Source organism: Puma concolor, chromosome B3 (assembly GCF_028749965.1).
Source record: "Puma concolor isolate L17-30 chromosome B3, mPumCon1.1.hap2, whole genome shotgun sequence".
In the NCBI taxonomy this organism is placed as follows: Eukaryota; Metazoa; Chordata; class Mammalia; order Carnivora; family Felidae; genus Puma; species Puma concolor.
The window spans coordinates 67,345,491-67,363,838 of NC_141672.1; the positions used below are offsets into that span (position 1 = coordinate 67,345,491).

The window sequence follows — 18,348 nt, forward strand, 5'->3', positions numbered from 1 at the left end:
CAGGGAATGGGCTTCCAATCATCACATCTTAATGATGTTAATAAAGAATTCACCAGGGCAATCCAGACGGCTGGTCACTAAGGAACCACTCGGGACAAGTGAGATTTTCAGATTTTAAAGAGCTCAAGCTGGAAACAAACAACTCACACTCTTCACTCATGCTCGCTTGCTCTCTTACTCTCTTCCTCCCCTCACTCCTGATGTTTCCAGTAAAATTAAGATAAAATCGTTGCTTTTTTCCAGTCTTGACTCCATCTTTAATGCTTGTCAGTAAACACCTTGGGGAGCCTACTTGTACATATACATCCTACAACTCAGAAAAAAAAGCTCTTTTCCTCTTCTGTGAGAGTCTGTTCATGTTGCACTCTTAGATTTAATATTTTGCATTGCAAATTCTGTTAGATACATGTATAGCTTGGCATGTCCATGCCCACAGTGCACCACCACCTTAGGCTTTTTGTTTAATCATGAAGCATATCCCTTTTTATACACATTCTTTCTCTAATACAAATCTACAGAGAAGAATTATTACTCCCCAATTATCCTAACTTTATTTAACCAGGTATATTCGGGAAATAGAGACTAAGACTTTATATGGAAAAGCTTTGTTCCATTTCCAAATACTATTGTATTTAAGATGTGAAGATATTCTTTAGACCTAAACTTCAGATTCTGATCAAATTTCTAAAATCTATGATCACGTGCAAAAATTTTTAAATGATAGACTGTGAGGCCTGTAATTTTTCTTACATATAAATGCTTAATGAATTTAAAAGTAGTTTTTAATATGAATCTGACTACCCATTGGTCATTATACTATTCATTGACCTTTAAGACATTAAGGAATTTTAGCTGTTAGGCATATATCATGAAGTGCCCAGAAATTTCCTTTTGAGGGAGAGACAGCATAAGCAGGGTGAGTGGCAGAGAGAGAACTAGGTAGAATCCCAAGCAGGCTCCACACTGCCAACGCAGAGCCTGACGCGGGACTTGAACTCACAAACCACAAGATCCTGACCTAAGCCAAAACCAAGAGTCAGTTACTTAACCAACTGAACCACCAGGCGCCTGAGAAGTGCCCAGGAATTCTTAAACAATGAAACTGAATGAACTGCCTCAGAAGCTTCTCTTCCAAACACAAGCTAAATGATCAAGGAATTCCAGCATTAGATAGGTTGGTCGACACAAAGTGATTCTGAAAGTTAATTACGTAAGAATCATTTGAGGAAGGTTTTTTGGGTCTTTCCATGTCATAATTCAGAATTTCTTAATTCTCAAGCTATTTCTTTGAACTGTTAAGTGATACACTGTAACTTCAACTTATATGTTAATGTAAACACAAGAGCCTAAAAAACTGACTTTTTTGAAAATTAGATTGGAAACAGTGTAGTTCATAACCAATGATATTATATTTAATTTTATAATTTGATTCCCAACGTAATAGGACTGAGGTTTTGGACTGAGTACTAGGAATGCCCTAAATAATAAAACCCTGGAACACAGTCTTTAACACCTGGCTATAATTTGTATAAAAACAAATTTATTTTGAAAACAATTTTTTTAATTTGATAATTAAAACAATAATTCTCTTCTACATCATGCAAGTCTTGACAAATATACATTAATTATAACTCTGCCCAATATTTGCATGGACACAGTACACATGGAAGAAGTCCAAAATTGATGGTCTCCTTCAAACTTCCATTCTGCAAATTGAAAACATAAATGAAAGTGTAAGATCTCTGACTACTAGAAACAGTCATGACCTCAGTCTTCCACCTTTAAAGTATAAGCATGTTTCTAGCTTTTTGGTTTGAGGTCATCATAAACTGTCAAACTACAGGGGAAATAAAGCACTAAAATCCAAAATAGCCAAATGTTTTTCCTTGAATTTTCAAGGGTTTTCCAAAGGATTAGTACTAGATATTTAAAGGAGAATTATTTTAAATTTGAAAACAATTAACAAGGGAAAAAACAGTTATTTAAAAAAAAAATTAGAGATTTTATTTAGGTTACCTATTCCTTTCAGATAGTAAATACCAGATAAACAAGGAAACTATTTCAAGAGATGGCCTAAGGTAAGTCATTTATGTAACAATAGCAACAATAAGTGTCTAATCCTCCAAACCCCAGTAGGTTTTCGTATTATCAAAACTACTGTCCAAATTAGCAACCAAAGAGTGTTATCATAAAAGACATCATTGATTAGACCAAATAAACTGCTGGTAGAGGGCAAAACACTAGTGTGGACTTGTCCAGCTTTTTCTCATGTGTCTTTGATAAGTGAATAGGAGTTCAGTTAGTGTAGCAATTGCCCAATGCCTTTCACAGGCAATAAATGACTTTCACTTTAAACAGTGAGTGAAATATTAAAGTGACTTATTTTAAAATTCCGACCTCGGGGCGCCTGGGTGGCGCAGTCGGTTAAGCGTCCGACTTCAGCCAGGTCACAATCTCGCGGTCCGGGAGTTCGAGCCCCGCGTCAGGCTCTGGGCTGATGGCTCGGAGCCTGGAGCCTGTTTCCGATTCTGTGTCTCCCTCTCTCTCTGCCCCTCCCCCGTTCATGCTCTGTCTCTCTCTCTGTCCCAAAAATAAATAAATGTTGAAAAAAAAAAATTAAAATTCCAACCTCATCTCATTTAAATGAGTGAGAGGCAGAAAGGCCTCTGGTCTTCCTTCTATCCATACGGTCCAGACAGAAAGGGCCCTAGACAGGAAGAAAGGGCATCACCTTATTTTTGTCATTTTTAGTCTGCCAGTGTAGCTTCTCTTGAGCTCAAACATAGCATATTATCTAGCTGACTACTCCATATACAGTAACTCCCTCTCTAGCAGGGACCCATACTAGGACTATTTGGCTGCTTTCTGTGCCACTTCTGCCCTTCCCTGAAAGAAAAAGAAAGGGAACAAAGAAAGGACCATGATGGCTCCCCTCTCAACTGCTCAATCTTTGTCCCTTCTATTATAAAAACTGTTTCCAAAAGTTTCACTCCTACATCAATTTTTAATTAATAAAGTGAAGGGCAACTTTTGTTCATAGCTCTATCCTATCAAAATAAATTCTTCCATCTATTATTCCCCACTATACAAAATGTACTTCTATCATTGCTTATCTACAAATAAATATTCTGTTCATACACTTGATAACAGTAAAATTTTACCTTGTGATAGTATGGATTTTTACTACTTTGTACTACTAGTATCTGTATTGGCCTGCAGACTTTTGGAGGGCACAAATATTTGCTCTGCATTTCATCTCCTGCAAGCCACTAATGCACAATTATAAGGAGGATGACCAAGAGGAGATGGTGTTCTAGTTATTTTGCACTTGCTGCACTTCACTTCCTTCCCCTCACTAAGCTCTGCTTCATTCCCCACCCCTCTCTATCCTGATCAGTGCCTGGATAGCTGGTCTCTGTGGACTGTACCACCTGAGTTCCCTTACCCTCTGGCTTCCAATAGGGATCTGCCAGTAGGAGGTACCAGCAGGATATAAGACTCTGAGAGGAAAAAGAGATTGCAGTATTCTTACCTACCTCATGCACTCCCTGCCTTGCAGTAGTTCTGGCCTTGGCTAAGTCCCTCTGTGGCCACAGCAGCCAACAGGCAGCCCCTCTTCCATGGCTCCAGCAGTCCCAAGGTTCTACCGACACAGTTCATTCCCAGGCCCCATTAGGCAGAGGAACAGCAATAACTTCCTACTGTCACTAGTCCCTGGGTACTTCACCTTCTCTTGCTGGTTTCCTTAATGCTGCCCACACCTCATTACCAGTCCCTTCATTAACTTCATTCTGGTAATTCCTTTTGAAGTATGTCATCTGTTTCCTGTCAGGACCCTGACTAATACAGCTATCATAATAGAAACAACTTACTAAAACTCTCCAGTCTCTTAGAAAATGTGCTTCACATACTTGATGTGAAGCATCCACTCTTCACTTAATTCTAAGAGCTCAAATCAAATTAAGATAGTCTTCATATAGTCATGCAAAGGACTTCAGTTAAAGCAAAGGAGGGGGAAAAAAAGCAAAGGAAGAAAGAAAAAATTAGGTAATATCCATCAGAATTCAAATACTAGCACAGTGCATGTATTTTCAAAATGTTCCAGGCACTTATACTGTTCCTCAAAGAAATATTAATCCTCTTCTATTATGGAAGAGCAGATAAGTATTCAAAAATTCCTAAGAGCTCATGTCTTAAAAAACCCAGAAGTCAACCCTGGAATGCACCCAACTCAGTGTATGGCAACAACTAATTTACAAGCTAAACAAACAACAAGCAAAACCCCAGCAAACTGTATCACTTAAAAAAGAAAAATAAAAGGAGTAAGAAAAATAAAACCAGCACTGACAACTCTGCCTTTTTCCCATGGCAAGTTCAACAAGAGCAAATCCAAAGACTATAATTGGTTATTTCCCATCCTTTATTCTGTCTCTTTTCCCTCTAGCAATTACTACAACTACTAGGTATTTGTAATGATTCAATAGCTCATGTAAGCTCAAATTTAAATCATTAGCCACTAATACTGCTGTCAACATATTTATTACTGTGTTGGTACACAATACTTTTAACACAAATAAGAGGAGGGCTTTTTTTTCCTTCAAGTTTCTTCTTATAGTGAGCTTGTCATCTATTTGATAGAACAAACAAACAAAAAAGGGAACTCATACAAAGAATTGCTAATTAGCATTCAGAAAAAGGATCTTTTTGTTTATATAGGTCTGCCTCCATAAATTTTCCAAAAGGATGTCTCTTTCCAAATATAAAACATATCATTTCATTTCATTCTCAAGAATGGCTTAGACATATGCAAAGTTGATACAAAGGCTCTTTCTAATTCACAACATCTCACCACCACCATCCCACCAAAAAACTCTTTTAAAGCCTTCAAATAGTTTCTAAAAATATATACATTTAGAAAGAACTTCTACATTCTCTAATTTGACCCTTTTAAGTCTGTTGTGTAGGCAGATATTCCATAGGTAAGGATAAAGAGAGAGGCAGTTAGCACCTTACTAAGCATCCCTGGAAGTAAATGAGAGAATTTATTATTGTCTTAGAATGGAGCAATGCTAGTGATTCTCACTACTAATTTAATACACAGCCTGCATGTAACCAAACAGCAAGTGTCCACATGAGCACTATTTCCCAGATGCCAAAATAAATACTAAAAGGTATCATCTGACCACAAAGCTATTATACATAAAGAGGAAAAAGGACAGCAGAAATAAATCCTTAAAATGAAAGTATGTTTCTCGCAAAAGGAGAGTAAAATAAAATGCATGTTTTTAATAAATACTTTTTAAAACTTATACAAGAAAACACCTGGATAAGAGCAGTTGGGGTGGAGGAGATCACAGGAGTGAGTCAGCAGGATGGTAAGAACGATAAGGAGGTACAAATCTGTTTACATAAACAGTGATAGCTAGTCAAATAGCTTTGTTATTTATTCAATCACTATTAATTGCATAAGCTACTGCTCAAGGTACTGTAAGTCCTATGATGAATAGGAAAAAGTTTGCATTCAGGCAGCTTACATCCTATTTGAGAAGATAATACAGATACACAGATAAAACACTCATTCCCCAATTCAACATTTCCTGAGTGGTTACAGGAAGGAACAGAGTTTGGCACTGTGAAAAATACAAAGAAGAATGAAACAAATCCTTAGCCCCCCAGGGAGTAAATGGTCTGTTACAGAAGATAACACAGTTATGCAGGTTATGAATGGAGAACATGAGAAGTGCTACAGAAGTGGTCTAAATGAAATGCTATGTAAATTCCAAAGAGAGAGAAATGATTCCCAACTATGGATAGGAGGAAGATGACAGGGAGTAGACATTTGAAATAAAGGGTATGCAGGATATGGATACCCACTGATTAGAAAGATAGTCTAAATGAGGGTCAAATGTATATAAAGACAGAGCCTTTGTAAGGGAGGAAAGAGGAGGCAGTAACTACATAAGGGTTTTGGGAAGGGATTCCAGATTATGTGAAGGAGTTTGGCAGGAAGGAGAGGGAAGTCAAATCACAGAGGGGCTCAAATGGGAGTCTAAAAGGCTTATATGTTTTACAGGATATGGGACATAAGAAAAGGTAGAACACAGTATCTTAAAAGAGTTCTAAAGTCAAATATAAGAGAAAAGGAAAATTTGGTTCATAATTAGAGAAGAGATAATTCAGTTAGGCCTAGAAAGGCAGATATGAATCTGACAGGCTGTTCCAGATAATATAAACTGATGAAAGCCATGATTCAAGCCAGGCCAGCAACTCTCTGGTTGGTACACTTCCTGGGAGACAGCTCAGATTTGTTACCTATGAAATGATGCTGGCCTGAATTAAACCAAACCTCAGGAACTGATAAGCATTTAACACACACAAGTGTGCATGCACACACACACAGACACATACACACAATCACAATCACATGTATCCTCCCGCCTCCTACCCCAACCGCATTACATCCTTTTGGTAGGATACTTTTACTGCTGGATTTTTTTCGAAGTATAAAATTAAGATATAGTCAGTATAGAAAATCCAGTATTTTCATTGTTGTTAACTTTAATATTGACATAATAATCCACAGTATGAATGTACTAACAACTGACCGCTACAACTCTTACTGATAGCCAGCATGCCTGGAAACTAGCCAAATGATCTGCCCAAAGATGACAGTGGTCTTTCCAAGAATCATTTGGAGCTCTACTCCTACAGGCCAAAGGAAACTGCTTCTAGACTGTCTCCAGACCTTCCCTGGAATAGACAAGTTAAAGAGGCTCAAAGCAATCTCTCAGGAATTGAAACAGAAACAAAACTGAACCTAGTAAACACTCATACAAACCGTTGGCTGTATATTTATCATATAGGATTGCACAGGTTTAGGCATATTCATGAACAAATTTATTTTTATCAGAGATCAAGAATAGAGTAATTTCTACTTAAATGGGTTTGAATAGACTAGAACTAAACTCAGAAAATCAGTGAGTCAAACAGTGTTGGACTTTGTATTAGAACAGTTTTATGTAGAGGTTGAGAGCCTGGGCTTTACACTTTATCAGAACTGGTATGAGCCTCAGGTAGGATCCATTAACTGTATGATCTTCAGAAAGCTGCCTAACTCTTCAAATATTTAAGCAAATGAGAAAATATAATACCTATGATAATTAAATATAAAACTTAATATATCAAAGACTGTCCTTAAATGGTAGTTTATTAGTAACAGGCAATAATCATGGCACCAATTTATACAGAAATCTGTTCTTAAAGAATTACTGCTTTCTATTTACTTTTTAAAAATTTAAATATATACATGCTCATTAAAGAAAATTTAGAAAACACTGATAAACAATAATTTTACTTCCAATGTTCAGAAATCACTAAATTTATGAATTTTCAAAAGCAGCATTAATACCTGGCCCTATTTATTTTTAATGGATCAGAATTGGGAAGTAAAAGGTATGTTACGTTTCTATAATAGAATTATAAACACCCGAAGTTTCATTTTCTGACTTCTTCCCCTTAGGCCAAGAAAAAGCAAAGCAAATAAGGTACGGTGCTATCTTGAATGCTCTACAATGTATTGTATTTATTCTTTAATGCTTATCTCCAGGGATGCCTGGGTGGCTCAGTCCATTAAGCATCCAACTCTTGAATTCTGCTGAGGTCATGATCTCACAGTTTTGAGTTTGTGCCCTGCATGAGGTTCCGCAGTGAGTGTGGAGCGTGCTTGGGATTCTCTCTCTCTCCCTCTTTGCCCCATCCCTGCACTCTCTCTCTCTCTCTCTCTCTCTCTCTCTCTCTCTCTCTCTCTCATAAAATAAATAAATAAACATTTTAAAAGTCTCATCTCCATTAAGTTTTACAATTCCCCTCAAATCCATGATCTCTTTGTCCTTTGATCCCACACAGCACAGATTTCAGATTTTTCATACAGCACTTTTTACACTCTGCATTGTAGTTCTTTTCAGAGTAGACACTTGTTCCCCTGCCCTTCCCCTTGTTCTGTCTCCTAGAGCTGGGGCTTCTCACCTGAGAACTGTGAGCCTCCTAAAATGACACATTAAAATAGTGTTTCTGTAGGTACAAATACATCTTCCTGCAGAAAACCCACATATTAATCAAATCTCAAAGGTCTGAGTATCAAAAAAGGTACAGAACTATGCTCTAGGGAAAATGCTTGAGATTTAATAGTCTGTGGATCCTCCACAGGGCTTAGAATCTACCTTTATATGGATAAATATTTGTTGATTTAAAATTTTATTAACGAAGTATAAAGCCAATATTAGATATATCAATATTTATCTATCTTTAAAAATATATTTTCCTTATTCCCTCATCTTAACATAAAAAATACTGTTTCTGAAAGAATGGTGGCTACTAGGGTCTAGGGAGAGGAGGGAATTAATAGCTATTATTTAACAGATACAGAGTTTCAGTTTGGGAAGATGAGAAAGTTCAGTAGTTGGATGGTGGTGATGGTTGCACAACAATATGAATATACTCAATACTACTGAACTATTATGTTTTACCACCACCACAACAAAAAAATACTACTTTTTATTATCATATGATATTAATGACCTACTTATTATAGGGCAGACTCTTCATCAAAGGAAGTGAATAAAGAAATATTACTGGTTAAATTTTAGCATATAAGAAAGAAATCTTCAAAAAAGGGAATCTTAACCTTAATCTACACACTGTTGGTTTTAGAATATAAGCATAAATTCTAAGAGTGATATAATCATAAATCCTGTCCAAAGAGAGAGGCTGTTATCTGAGTAAACAAAAGTAAATCTCTTAGGGCTATCAGTTTATCTGTGTGAAGTAAATTAAACTTTTTCAAGGTACCAAGTCCCAGTTCAGGGAACACAAGATAATTTCGCCCAAGTGTATCAATATATTATCCACGTGAATGATGTAAGCATTTTGGGAGCATGCAACAGGAATTTCAAGGTGCCGAAAGCACATTTTATTCAATAAATATTTAGCGAGCATTCTTAAGATTTAGAAATATAAAATTCCCAAAACTACTTAAAAAAAGAAAAAGCAGACTATCTAGTATGCTGATTCTGAAAAAGGCACACTCAACTACTCTCCTCTATTACCTCACTTTACTCCCATCTCTTACTTTCTAGCTTGCCTCACTAAAGAAGAAATCTCAGACTCCAATAAAGTTACATATAAATTTAAATATCAAAAATATTCATTTTATTGCTCTTTGGGGCAGCCTTAAAAAAATTCATCTTAATGATGCTATATTGATATTTCTGACTAATGTGTACATCTTATAAAAAAATCTAGCTTCTAAAACTTTTGATGATTAAGCATCAGCAGTATTTCTTGGTTATTTATTGCCAATAGATAGCTGATTTGTAATGCCATTTTAAAATTCTATTACTTTCCCAAAGTGCTTATAAATAAGAGAAATTTACAATTATTTCTCCACTGGAATTTAGGAAAATCCTTAGAAACAGATTCAACATAAAAGCTTACAACTGATATTTAAATTCCATATCATAGAAAAGATATCTATTACCAGAATGAAATATTGTGTAGTTGATGTAAGCTAGTATGTTTATTGCTCTCTTGACTTTAACATCAAATAATTAACTGAATATAAAACTTTCCCATACTCGTATTTACCAAAAAGCCAAATTTTCCTAATGTTCACTTGTATTCAGTATTTATTCAATGAATATTTACTGAGTGTCCACCATGTATCAGGCACTATGCTGTCACTGCATGACAGCTGTGAAGCAAACAGCAATGTTCTACCTAAACAATATTTGTTATTGTTTCTAGAACATAGACTTATAACACCACCATGTTTTTGTAAATACATTCATTCTGCTAATATTTTAAAAAACTGAATTTATGAATCTGATCTCTAAAGACAAATTTATAAATGATTGTTTTTGAGACATAAAAATGTTTGCCTGTCATGGAGTCTGTTTCTCTGTATGGCAATAGCAAAATACAGCACAAATTAAAGTTTAAGATTACCTGAAATGGGAATATTCTGTGAGACTGATAACTGCACATCTCCAGTTCCGGGTGGCATGTCAACAACTAAATAGTCCAGATGACCCCAATCTACCTAAAAACCAAGATGACACAAATAACATCATTATATAACAACTGCAGTGAATTAGTGATGCAAACAAAAATAAACATATTAACAACAAATCTAAAACAACAGTTTTCACTTAAGCCATTACTAAGTGTAAGGGACTATGCTGAAGGCTAAGGATAAATGAATAAGTAAGGGGTGGCTCATTCCATTAGGTGTCCAACTTTGGCTCAGGTCATGATCTCACAGTTCATGAGTTAGAGCCCTGCATCCAGCTCTGCACTGACAGCTCAGAGCCTGGAGCCTGCTAAGGATTCTGTGTCTCCCTCTCTCTCTGCCCCTCCCCTTCTTATGTGCGCTCTCTCTCTCTCTCTCTCTCTCTCTCTCTCTCGTTCTCAAAAATAAATAAACATTTTTAAACAATGAATAAATAAGAGATCAGTTCCTGGGTCTAGCAGGCCCTCTACTAATGATACAGTAAAATTTCCAAATGACCCCTTCTCTCTTGCCCCCCGCCCCCAACACATACACACATACACTAAAGATGAACCCATTCCACAGTAGACTTCTATTCAGGACCAATAATTTATTTTCATTGGGAAAAGCCAATATTTTACCTAGGAAGGCCTTAGTTTTGTAACCTTGGGTTTTTAGGTACAGCATTTCCTATGACAGATCCTAATATAATTTTTTAAAGTTTACTATTCCTTCATAAAACACACTAATAATGATAACCAAAACTTAATCAAAAGAAAAATTTAGAAACAGAACTAGACTTCCAATACTATTAACATTTTGATTATTTCTTTCCAGGCATCTTTCTAAGAATATACACCTAGAAAATTCAGCTATATTACCAAGTCCTTAAGGCTCAGCCTCAATTTATATAGGCCTTAAGGATTCCATAGGCTCTTTTCACCTTAGATGGCTTCTCCCTCTAAGTCCACAGTACAATCTTCCCATTTGCCTAAGGTGGAAGCATGGAATCATACTTAACTTTTCCCTTTCCCTCACTGGCACTAGTCACTTATTCTGCCTTTTAAAAATCTCTCAAGTGTATTTACTTTTCTCTTAACCCCTTGCCGAGAACCCAATGGAGACAACAATCATCTTTCACTAAACCGTCCCAGTGTCTCTGCTTTGACATTGTCCATCCAGTCTGTTCCTACACCACTGAAAAATGGTCCATATAAAATGCAAATCTGTTAGTGCCACTTTTTGTTTAAAATTCTTCTATTTCAGGGTGTGTGGGTGGCTCAGTTGGTTAAGCATCTTGAGATCAGCTCAGGTCATGATCTTGTGGTCATGAGATCGAGCCCCGCATTGGTTCCTGGGCTGAGTGTGGAGCCTGCTTGGAATTCTTTCTTTCTCTCTGCCCCTCCCCACTCGCATGTGTACACATGCACACATGTGCTCTCTCTCTCTCTCTCAAAATAAATAAGTAAATGTTTTGGTTTTTTTTTTAATAAAATCCTTCTACTACTTTGAGGATGAAGTCTGAGCTTAAGCTCCAGAACACTCTACCTAGCCTTCTTCACTTGCTAATTCATCCTCATTCTTCAGACCCCAACTTGAAATTCACTTCCCCTAACTTTCATTAGACATGGTGTTCCTACTATGTATGTCTCCTAAACATCCATTCATTCATTCATTCATTCACTCCTTCAGCCATAGAAGGTTTCAGTCCCTACTACATATTAGGCATTGAGCTAGGTGTTGATGATTAAATGGTACCATGGTTTCCAGGCTGAAAGAATTTATAATATAGGAGACAGATATTAAGCACATAATGAAATAACCTGTGGAAAGGAAAGAGGTTATAGGTTACTGTGAGCAAGTGAAAGAAGATCAACATAGCTAGAAAGAATGAGTAAGGGGAAGAGTAACATTCATTTACTAGTGTTTCACGATTGGTATCATGAAACTGTAGCTGAGTTAGAATACCTAACACACAGATTAGACACTCAGCAGATGATTAGTGAGTTTTCTTTCAAGGAATGAATGAATGAACACATGAAAAGACTTGATATTTTTAAAACCTAAATGGCAATCATACTGTGTATATAATCCCATACCTTGCTTCCTAAAACTTAATAATGTGAAATAAGCCTTTTTCAAATATAAGCATATATTTTTTAAAATTAAGATTTAGGGGTGCCTAGGTAGCTTGGTCGGTTAAGCATCCAACTTCGGCTCAGGTCATGATCTCACGGTCCGTGAGTTAGAACCCCGCGTCAGGCTCTGTGCTGACAGCTCAGAGCCTGGAGCCTGTTTCAGATTCTGTGTCTCCCTCTCTCTCTGCCCCACCCCTGTTCATGCTCTGTCTCTCTCTGTCTCAAAAATAAATAAACGTTAAAAAAAAATTTAAAATTAAGATTTAGATGACACAGGGTCAAACAGATTCATTCATGTATCAATACATATATTCAACACATATTTATTGCGAATTGATTAGGTGCCAAGCACTGTTCCAGGTGATAGGGATGCAGTAGTGGACAAAATAAAGTCCCAGCCATTCCCAGTCACTGTGGAACTAACAGTTTAGTGAGGAAGTCAGGCAGACAAACACATACAAAGACAAATCAGTAGGTAAAAGTGCTATAAAGAAAATAAGTATCTCTTACTATACAAAATTATTTGGTTCCTAATTAAGATATCTAGATCAAACAAGAGATTGTTTTAAAAAATCTCTTCAAGGGGTGCCTGGGTGGCTCAGTTGGTTAAATATCTGACTCTCAATCTAACGGCTGTGAGTTCAAGCCCCACAATGGGCTCCGTGCTGGGCATGAAGCCTACATAAAAACAATTTTTTTTAATAAAATAAAATAAAAATCTCTTCAATTCCTGAATTTCAGAGAGCAAACAGTAAGAGTTCAGATAGCCAAGGATTTATCAAAGAATTTATTTTAATCTCTTTGGTTCCCAAGCAAATGGTAAAGTATACTTGTAGAGCAGGGAAAAGGAACAGAATGGTGAATGGCACTACTTTAAACTGAGTGAAGTCAGAAAATAACTGAAGCGGTCATCTGAAGGAAACAAAACATTCCAGGCAGAAGCAACAGCAAGTGCAGAAAAGGTTCTAATCAATGAGGATATGCTTGGCAAATTCAATCAATAGCTAGAAGTCAGTACAGCATTTCTAAAACAGCACCCCCACCCCCAACCATCAATCTCCTTCTCTGACTTTGTCTTCAAAACATTTATCAGTACCTGATATTATATATTATCTTGTCTCTCAGGAATTTTATGATACTTCTCAAACACAAAGTATTTGATACTGATCAAATGACCCATTTTAAAAAGAATGATGAAATGATGAGCATAACAATTCATTTTCAATTTAAGGTTCCTTGGTTTGAAAAATAGTTATCCCAAACTTACCTATGGCCTTCATCTATGAAACTATCTACAGAAAAGATAAAGGATACTTTCCACTGTATATCCTCTTCACTGAAACCCCTAGCACTGGCAGAATGACAAGTCTCTTTGTTTCAGAAAACATCAAATGATTGCTGCCAACAATTTATCATTATTGTTTCCTGGCATTTAAGCATATTTAACACATTGGCTCCAATTTCTTATTTCTTTAAAGAGAACTGCTACTAGGGTTCCAAGGAACTAAAAATACTTCACTGTTAAGACAATTTCAAATGAATCTTAAATTGCATTTAAACTAAAAAATGATTCTGGTCCAGTACCTTGATCACACACAGCAGGCATCCCACAATGGCTGGCTGACTTGAACTGAACTGAACTCAGTTATCTGAGTTCCATTTTTACAGCATTCACTAATACAAACACTGAAATATACTGGCTACCAACAAGTTCCAGTTCTCTTGTAAAAGAGTCACCAAAGCACTGATTTTAGAGTGATGTGGGGATTCTCTAGATTCTACTTAGTGTTTGTTTACTCTTATAAATTGCATGTTACTAAATGTAGGTGGTAAGTACTAGCAAAACATCCAGGTACCTCATTTAGTAAAAACCAGTGGCAGATCCTAATGGGATTTTGTGTGGCCTGCAGCATATACAATTTGGGTGATTCTTTCCAAGAATAAGAATACAAAATTATGAAGGCAAATTTAGGTATAAAAAGTCAAAATTTATTTAGAATGTGAAAAGAAATCACCCTAAAATGCTGGAGCTTTAGATATTCAACTTCCTTTCTCTAAGATCTCTTGAATAACATAAATGCTTACACAGAAATGCTTCCCAAATGCAACCTGCTTCCTCTCTCCACCTGGAACATTCTACAGCTCTCAGCATCTCAAGCATGGAATCCAGAGTTTAAACTTCATTAGCCTCATGGTAACCTCACCTTTGGCAAAACACTCTCAGACTCCAAAATAAAGGGATCTCATCAGGAAAGACTAAATCAGTCTAGAAGTAGAATTACCAAGGTAGTTCAGAGATACCCTGTGGATAAAGAGGCAGCACTACAACAGAGAATTCAGCAAGGTAGTTTGAGAGTCAAACATGTGCATTAATTTTGAAGGAGGACATAAACAGCATAATGGGAGGACCAAAAACAATGCCAGTAGCCATACGGATGGGATGAGATGCAGATCAGAGGTAAGACTTCAGACCTGAGTCTGCCGAGAGAGGCTCTGTGAAAGATGTTTCATATAACTTTTATTTCCCTCTAAAGTGTTTGAGATACAGAATTTTGGTATCCAAATATAATGTAGTCACTGAGCTTTTGTTCAAAGCCATTTAAATAACATTAGAACATTGCTTTCTCATCTGTCCTATAAATATATATGTATTTGTAATTGCTATAACATCACCACTTAAGTTATTGCCTTTCTTGTATTGTTCTTTCACTTTGTTTGTTAAGATATCCAACACTTGAAAGTTATGCCACAAGGAATAATTACTAAATCTTTGTTACTTTTATTTCTTTTTTTATGGGCAACCTTAGGAAAGGAAACTATCCCCAACTAACACTGACTGGGGTGATTTTAAGCTGATATGGCTTCTCCAAATAATAGTTTCTATTTTATGTTCAAAATGATGCCCAATAATCTGAAAGTAACTCAAAACTGAAATAAGGGCAATCCCCTCTTTTCTGAGGAGATAAAAGTGTATCTTCTGTATGGGCAGATAAAGTAATTTATCTTTTTCAGGGCATTAGTTATGAAGAGGGTGGTGCTATGAACAGGAAAAGAACATGGGCCACTTTCCTCCAGAAGCTGACCAAAGCAGTAGCAATCAGGCCTTACTCTAGGGAACACTGGGACCACAAGTGCAGACAGGCTGAGCTGTAAGTCTGAAAAGAAAGGGCCCATAGTTGCATTCCATTTTGGACTTCTCAGATAGCTCAAGCAGTTTACCACAGTCAGCCTCGAGGGTGGCAGTTTCCCTCACCATCACTAGGCAGGCCACATGTAAGCATTATAGGGTCAACATATGCTGCTCCAAAGCAAAGGGAGAGTGTCCCTGAAATCTTAGGTCTTCTAGCAAGGCCAATATGATCCTGATAAAAAAACAGCAGCAGGGGTAGACGTTGGGCCTTGTGGGAACAGGGAGGAAAATCACTGCCAAGAAAGGGAGGCAAAGCTATAAGCCTGCTGGAGGCAAAGTGGAAGGCAAGAAGAATTAAACTTCTAAGGGCAAGAAAAAGGTGTAACTAAAGAACGGACAGAGAAATCATAAAACAGGGAAATGGAACAAAATCTAGACTGAATAATTTAAAAGTGGGCTGTGTCCAGGCAGCCCATTTATATGGTGTTTGTTCCATAAGCAGTAAGGCCAATCCTTAAAGGAACTTGAGCTGGGCCGGACACTACCTCTTTCCTTCTAGTCTGCGCTTGGTTACTGACTGAAGAGTTGGTTTTGACTCTTATGCCTACTTGACTCATAAATACTAGATCTCAAGGTAGTGTCCCTGTGTCTAATTCTGGCCTTCTATCTGTTGCAACTTCTTTCCTATGGCTAAGTTCTGCCATCTGTCCCTGATTTCCTGGTTCTCCAACTCTAGTTAGGCATAGTCCTAATGTAGCAAACAGAATAGTACTTGTGCTTTGCTTGGAAGCCGACATGAAACCATGCCACTACTAGGATACAAGATGCAGCTAACCATGTCTCAGGCCCAGAGACAAATTTGTTAGGCTCTTAGGATTTTCGATTCAACTAACTTTCAAGTTTTTAATGGGTCTTCAAGTTCTAAAAATCCTAGAGTATGAATTTTTTTGTACATAACTATCCCCCCCAACTTCAGTATAAGTTCCTTAAAAAAGAGACCCTTCTTTATTCATCTCTGGACTCTGCTCTCCACATCCAATCTCCTCCATAATGCCTAGTCAGTGTTCCATCAACATTCACTGAGTGATTCTATGAGTCAAATTGTCTCTTACAATTTTATTCTGCCATGTGAGTCATCTTTTATATACAATATAAATCTAAAATAAAACACAAGGTGGTTCTCTTTAAATCTGAACTGTATTTTTGCTCTTCCCAGTGGCTTATTCATAAAATTATGATACCTTATTTGGGTTTTAAGATGAAAATTGCGGGGCGCCTGGGTGGCGCAGTCGGTTAAGTGTCCGACTTCAGCCAGGTCACGATCTCGCGGTCCGTGAGTTCGAGCCCCGCGTCAGGCTCTGGGCTGATGGCTCGGAGACTGGAGCCTGTTTCCGATTCTGTGTCTCCCTCTCTCTCTGCCCCTCCCCCGTTCATGCTCTGTCTCTCTCTGTCCCAAAAATAAATAAAAAACGTTGGAAAAAAAAATAAAAAAATAAATAAAAATAAAAATAAAAAAAAAGATGAAAATTGCTACAAAAGTAAAATTATTTAAATATAAATACCACAATAAAAATCTGAATAGCAAAAGACTTCTACTTGAGTTGACGGCTTACAGACTTGTAGAAATAAATGATACAACAAAATGTAATAAGCTTATTCTTGAAGATTGTTTTGATGAGAGTTCACCCAGTTGTAAAACGAGAACAAATTATTCAAGCTACAATGATATATTTTCCCTAATATTTTCATTTCTGTCAGATGATAAAGTTCTCTAATTCATTTTCAAACATGTTCCTTTCTATTGTAAGAGGTGTGGGGGGAGTATACTTGAATAAATCCCTCCAAAAGTACTACCAACCCAAGTGATAGCAGTAATGTTTTGAGAGCGAAAAGAAGACAAACTTTACTCATTTGCTTTCCCTTTATCATCACCTCCCATTTCCTCAGTTGTTCCAGCAGAACTCTAGGGCAGACTGGCCATGCCAACCTGGAGACAGCATCAATTCACAGAAGACTTCTCTAAAAGTTGATATATGGGTCAACCTTTGGTAACTCTGTATCTAGCTTCTGAAATAATACCTAAAAGCTTATCCAATTCCTAGGCCAGCCCGCAGATGATCCCATGTAAACGCATGCTACAGCTGAAACAGTAAAACCTCACAACATGAAAATAATGACACAACCACCAAAGTAACAGCATTTTAGTGAATTACGGGAACATCTCTCTAAATTCTCTAGAGTACTGCTTTAGGCCAACTGCTTATATATACAGATGTTCATAATCTAGGAGCATATGTTAGTAAAGGACAGGACTGCTACCAAAAACCCTGAAATATTATAAACCTGACTGAGAATCAAGGTATCTTCATTTTTAAAAAATTACTAAAAACAATTACAACTCTTTTTACATACTCAAAGGCTGAAGTTTCAGAATTTCTTTTTTTTTAAGTAGGAGTAACAAATCCTTTTATTAACCTAATTTGGGACAGTTTATAAAATATATTTAGACAGGTAATACTGTGTTTAATATGGAAAACTATAAAACTATAAATATTATTTAAAAGAATATCCCTAGAAAAAAAATACTGTACTGGGGAGAAGTCAAAGTCCAAGCTGCCACAGAAGCTACACTGAGCCTCACTGAGAGAATCCATACACATTGTCCAGGGGTTCTGATGTTCTTAAGGACATTATAGAACTTGAGAAGCACTTGCTCCAGGAGACCAGTCTACCCAGTGCACTAGCCAGGAATGGTGTAAAGACCTGTCTCAGTCATGTTTATTTAGTTCTAGTTACCTGCCATCTGAAGTCCTACTTTTGAGACTTAGGTCCATCAGGTAGAATTGAACTGTGAAGGAAGAGACAGAGAGCAGGTCTGCAGGTAACAGGTAAAGGAGAGCAGAAGGAAAAGAATTGTTAGGGAGAGCCTATTATAAGTTAGGCACTAAATACTTTTAACATATCTGAATACCTAACATTGTAAAACAGGCATTATGACCTCTATTTTACAGATAAGAATACTGAGGACTGGAGAA

The 18,348-nt window shown here is 36.9% G+C and overlaps 1 protein-coding gene across 1 annotated transcript in view; it reads right to left on the bottom strand.

The window, feature by feature from the left end:
- The window catches only part of NUBPL (NUBP iron-sulfur cluster assembly factor, mitochondrial), a 246,002-nt gene that overhangs the window by 40,632 nt on the left and 187,022 nt on the right, over positions 1-18,348 (bottom strand). The window contains 1 exon segment of the mRNA XM_025919554.2: positions 10,003-10,096. Within this exon segment, the coding sequence (XP_025775339.2) occupies positions 10,003-10,096 (94 nt within the window).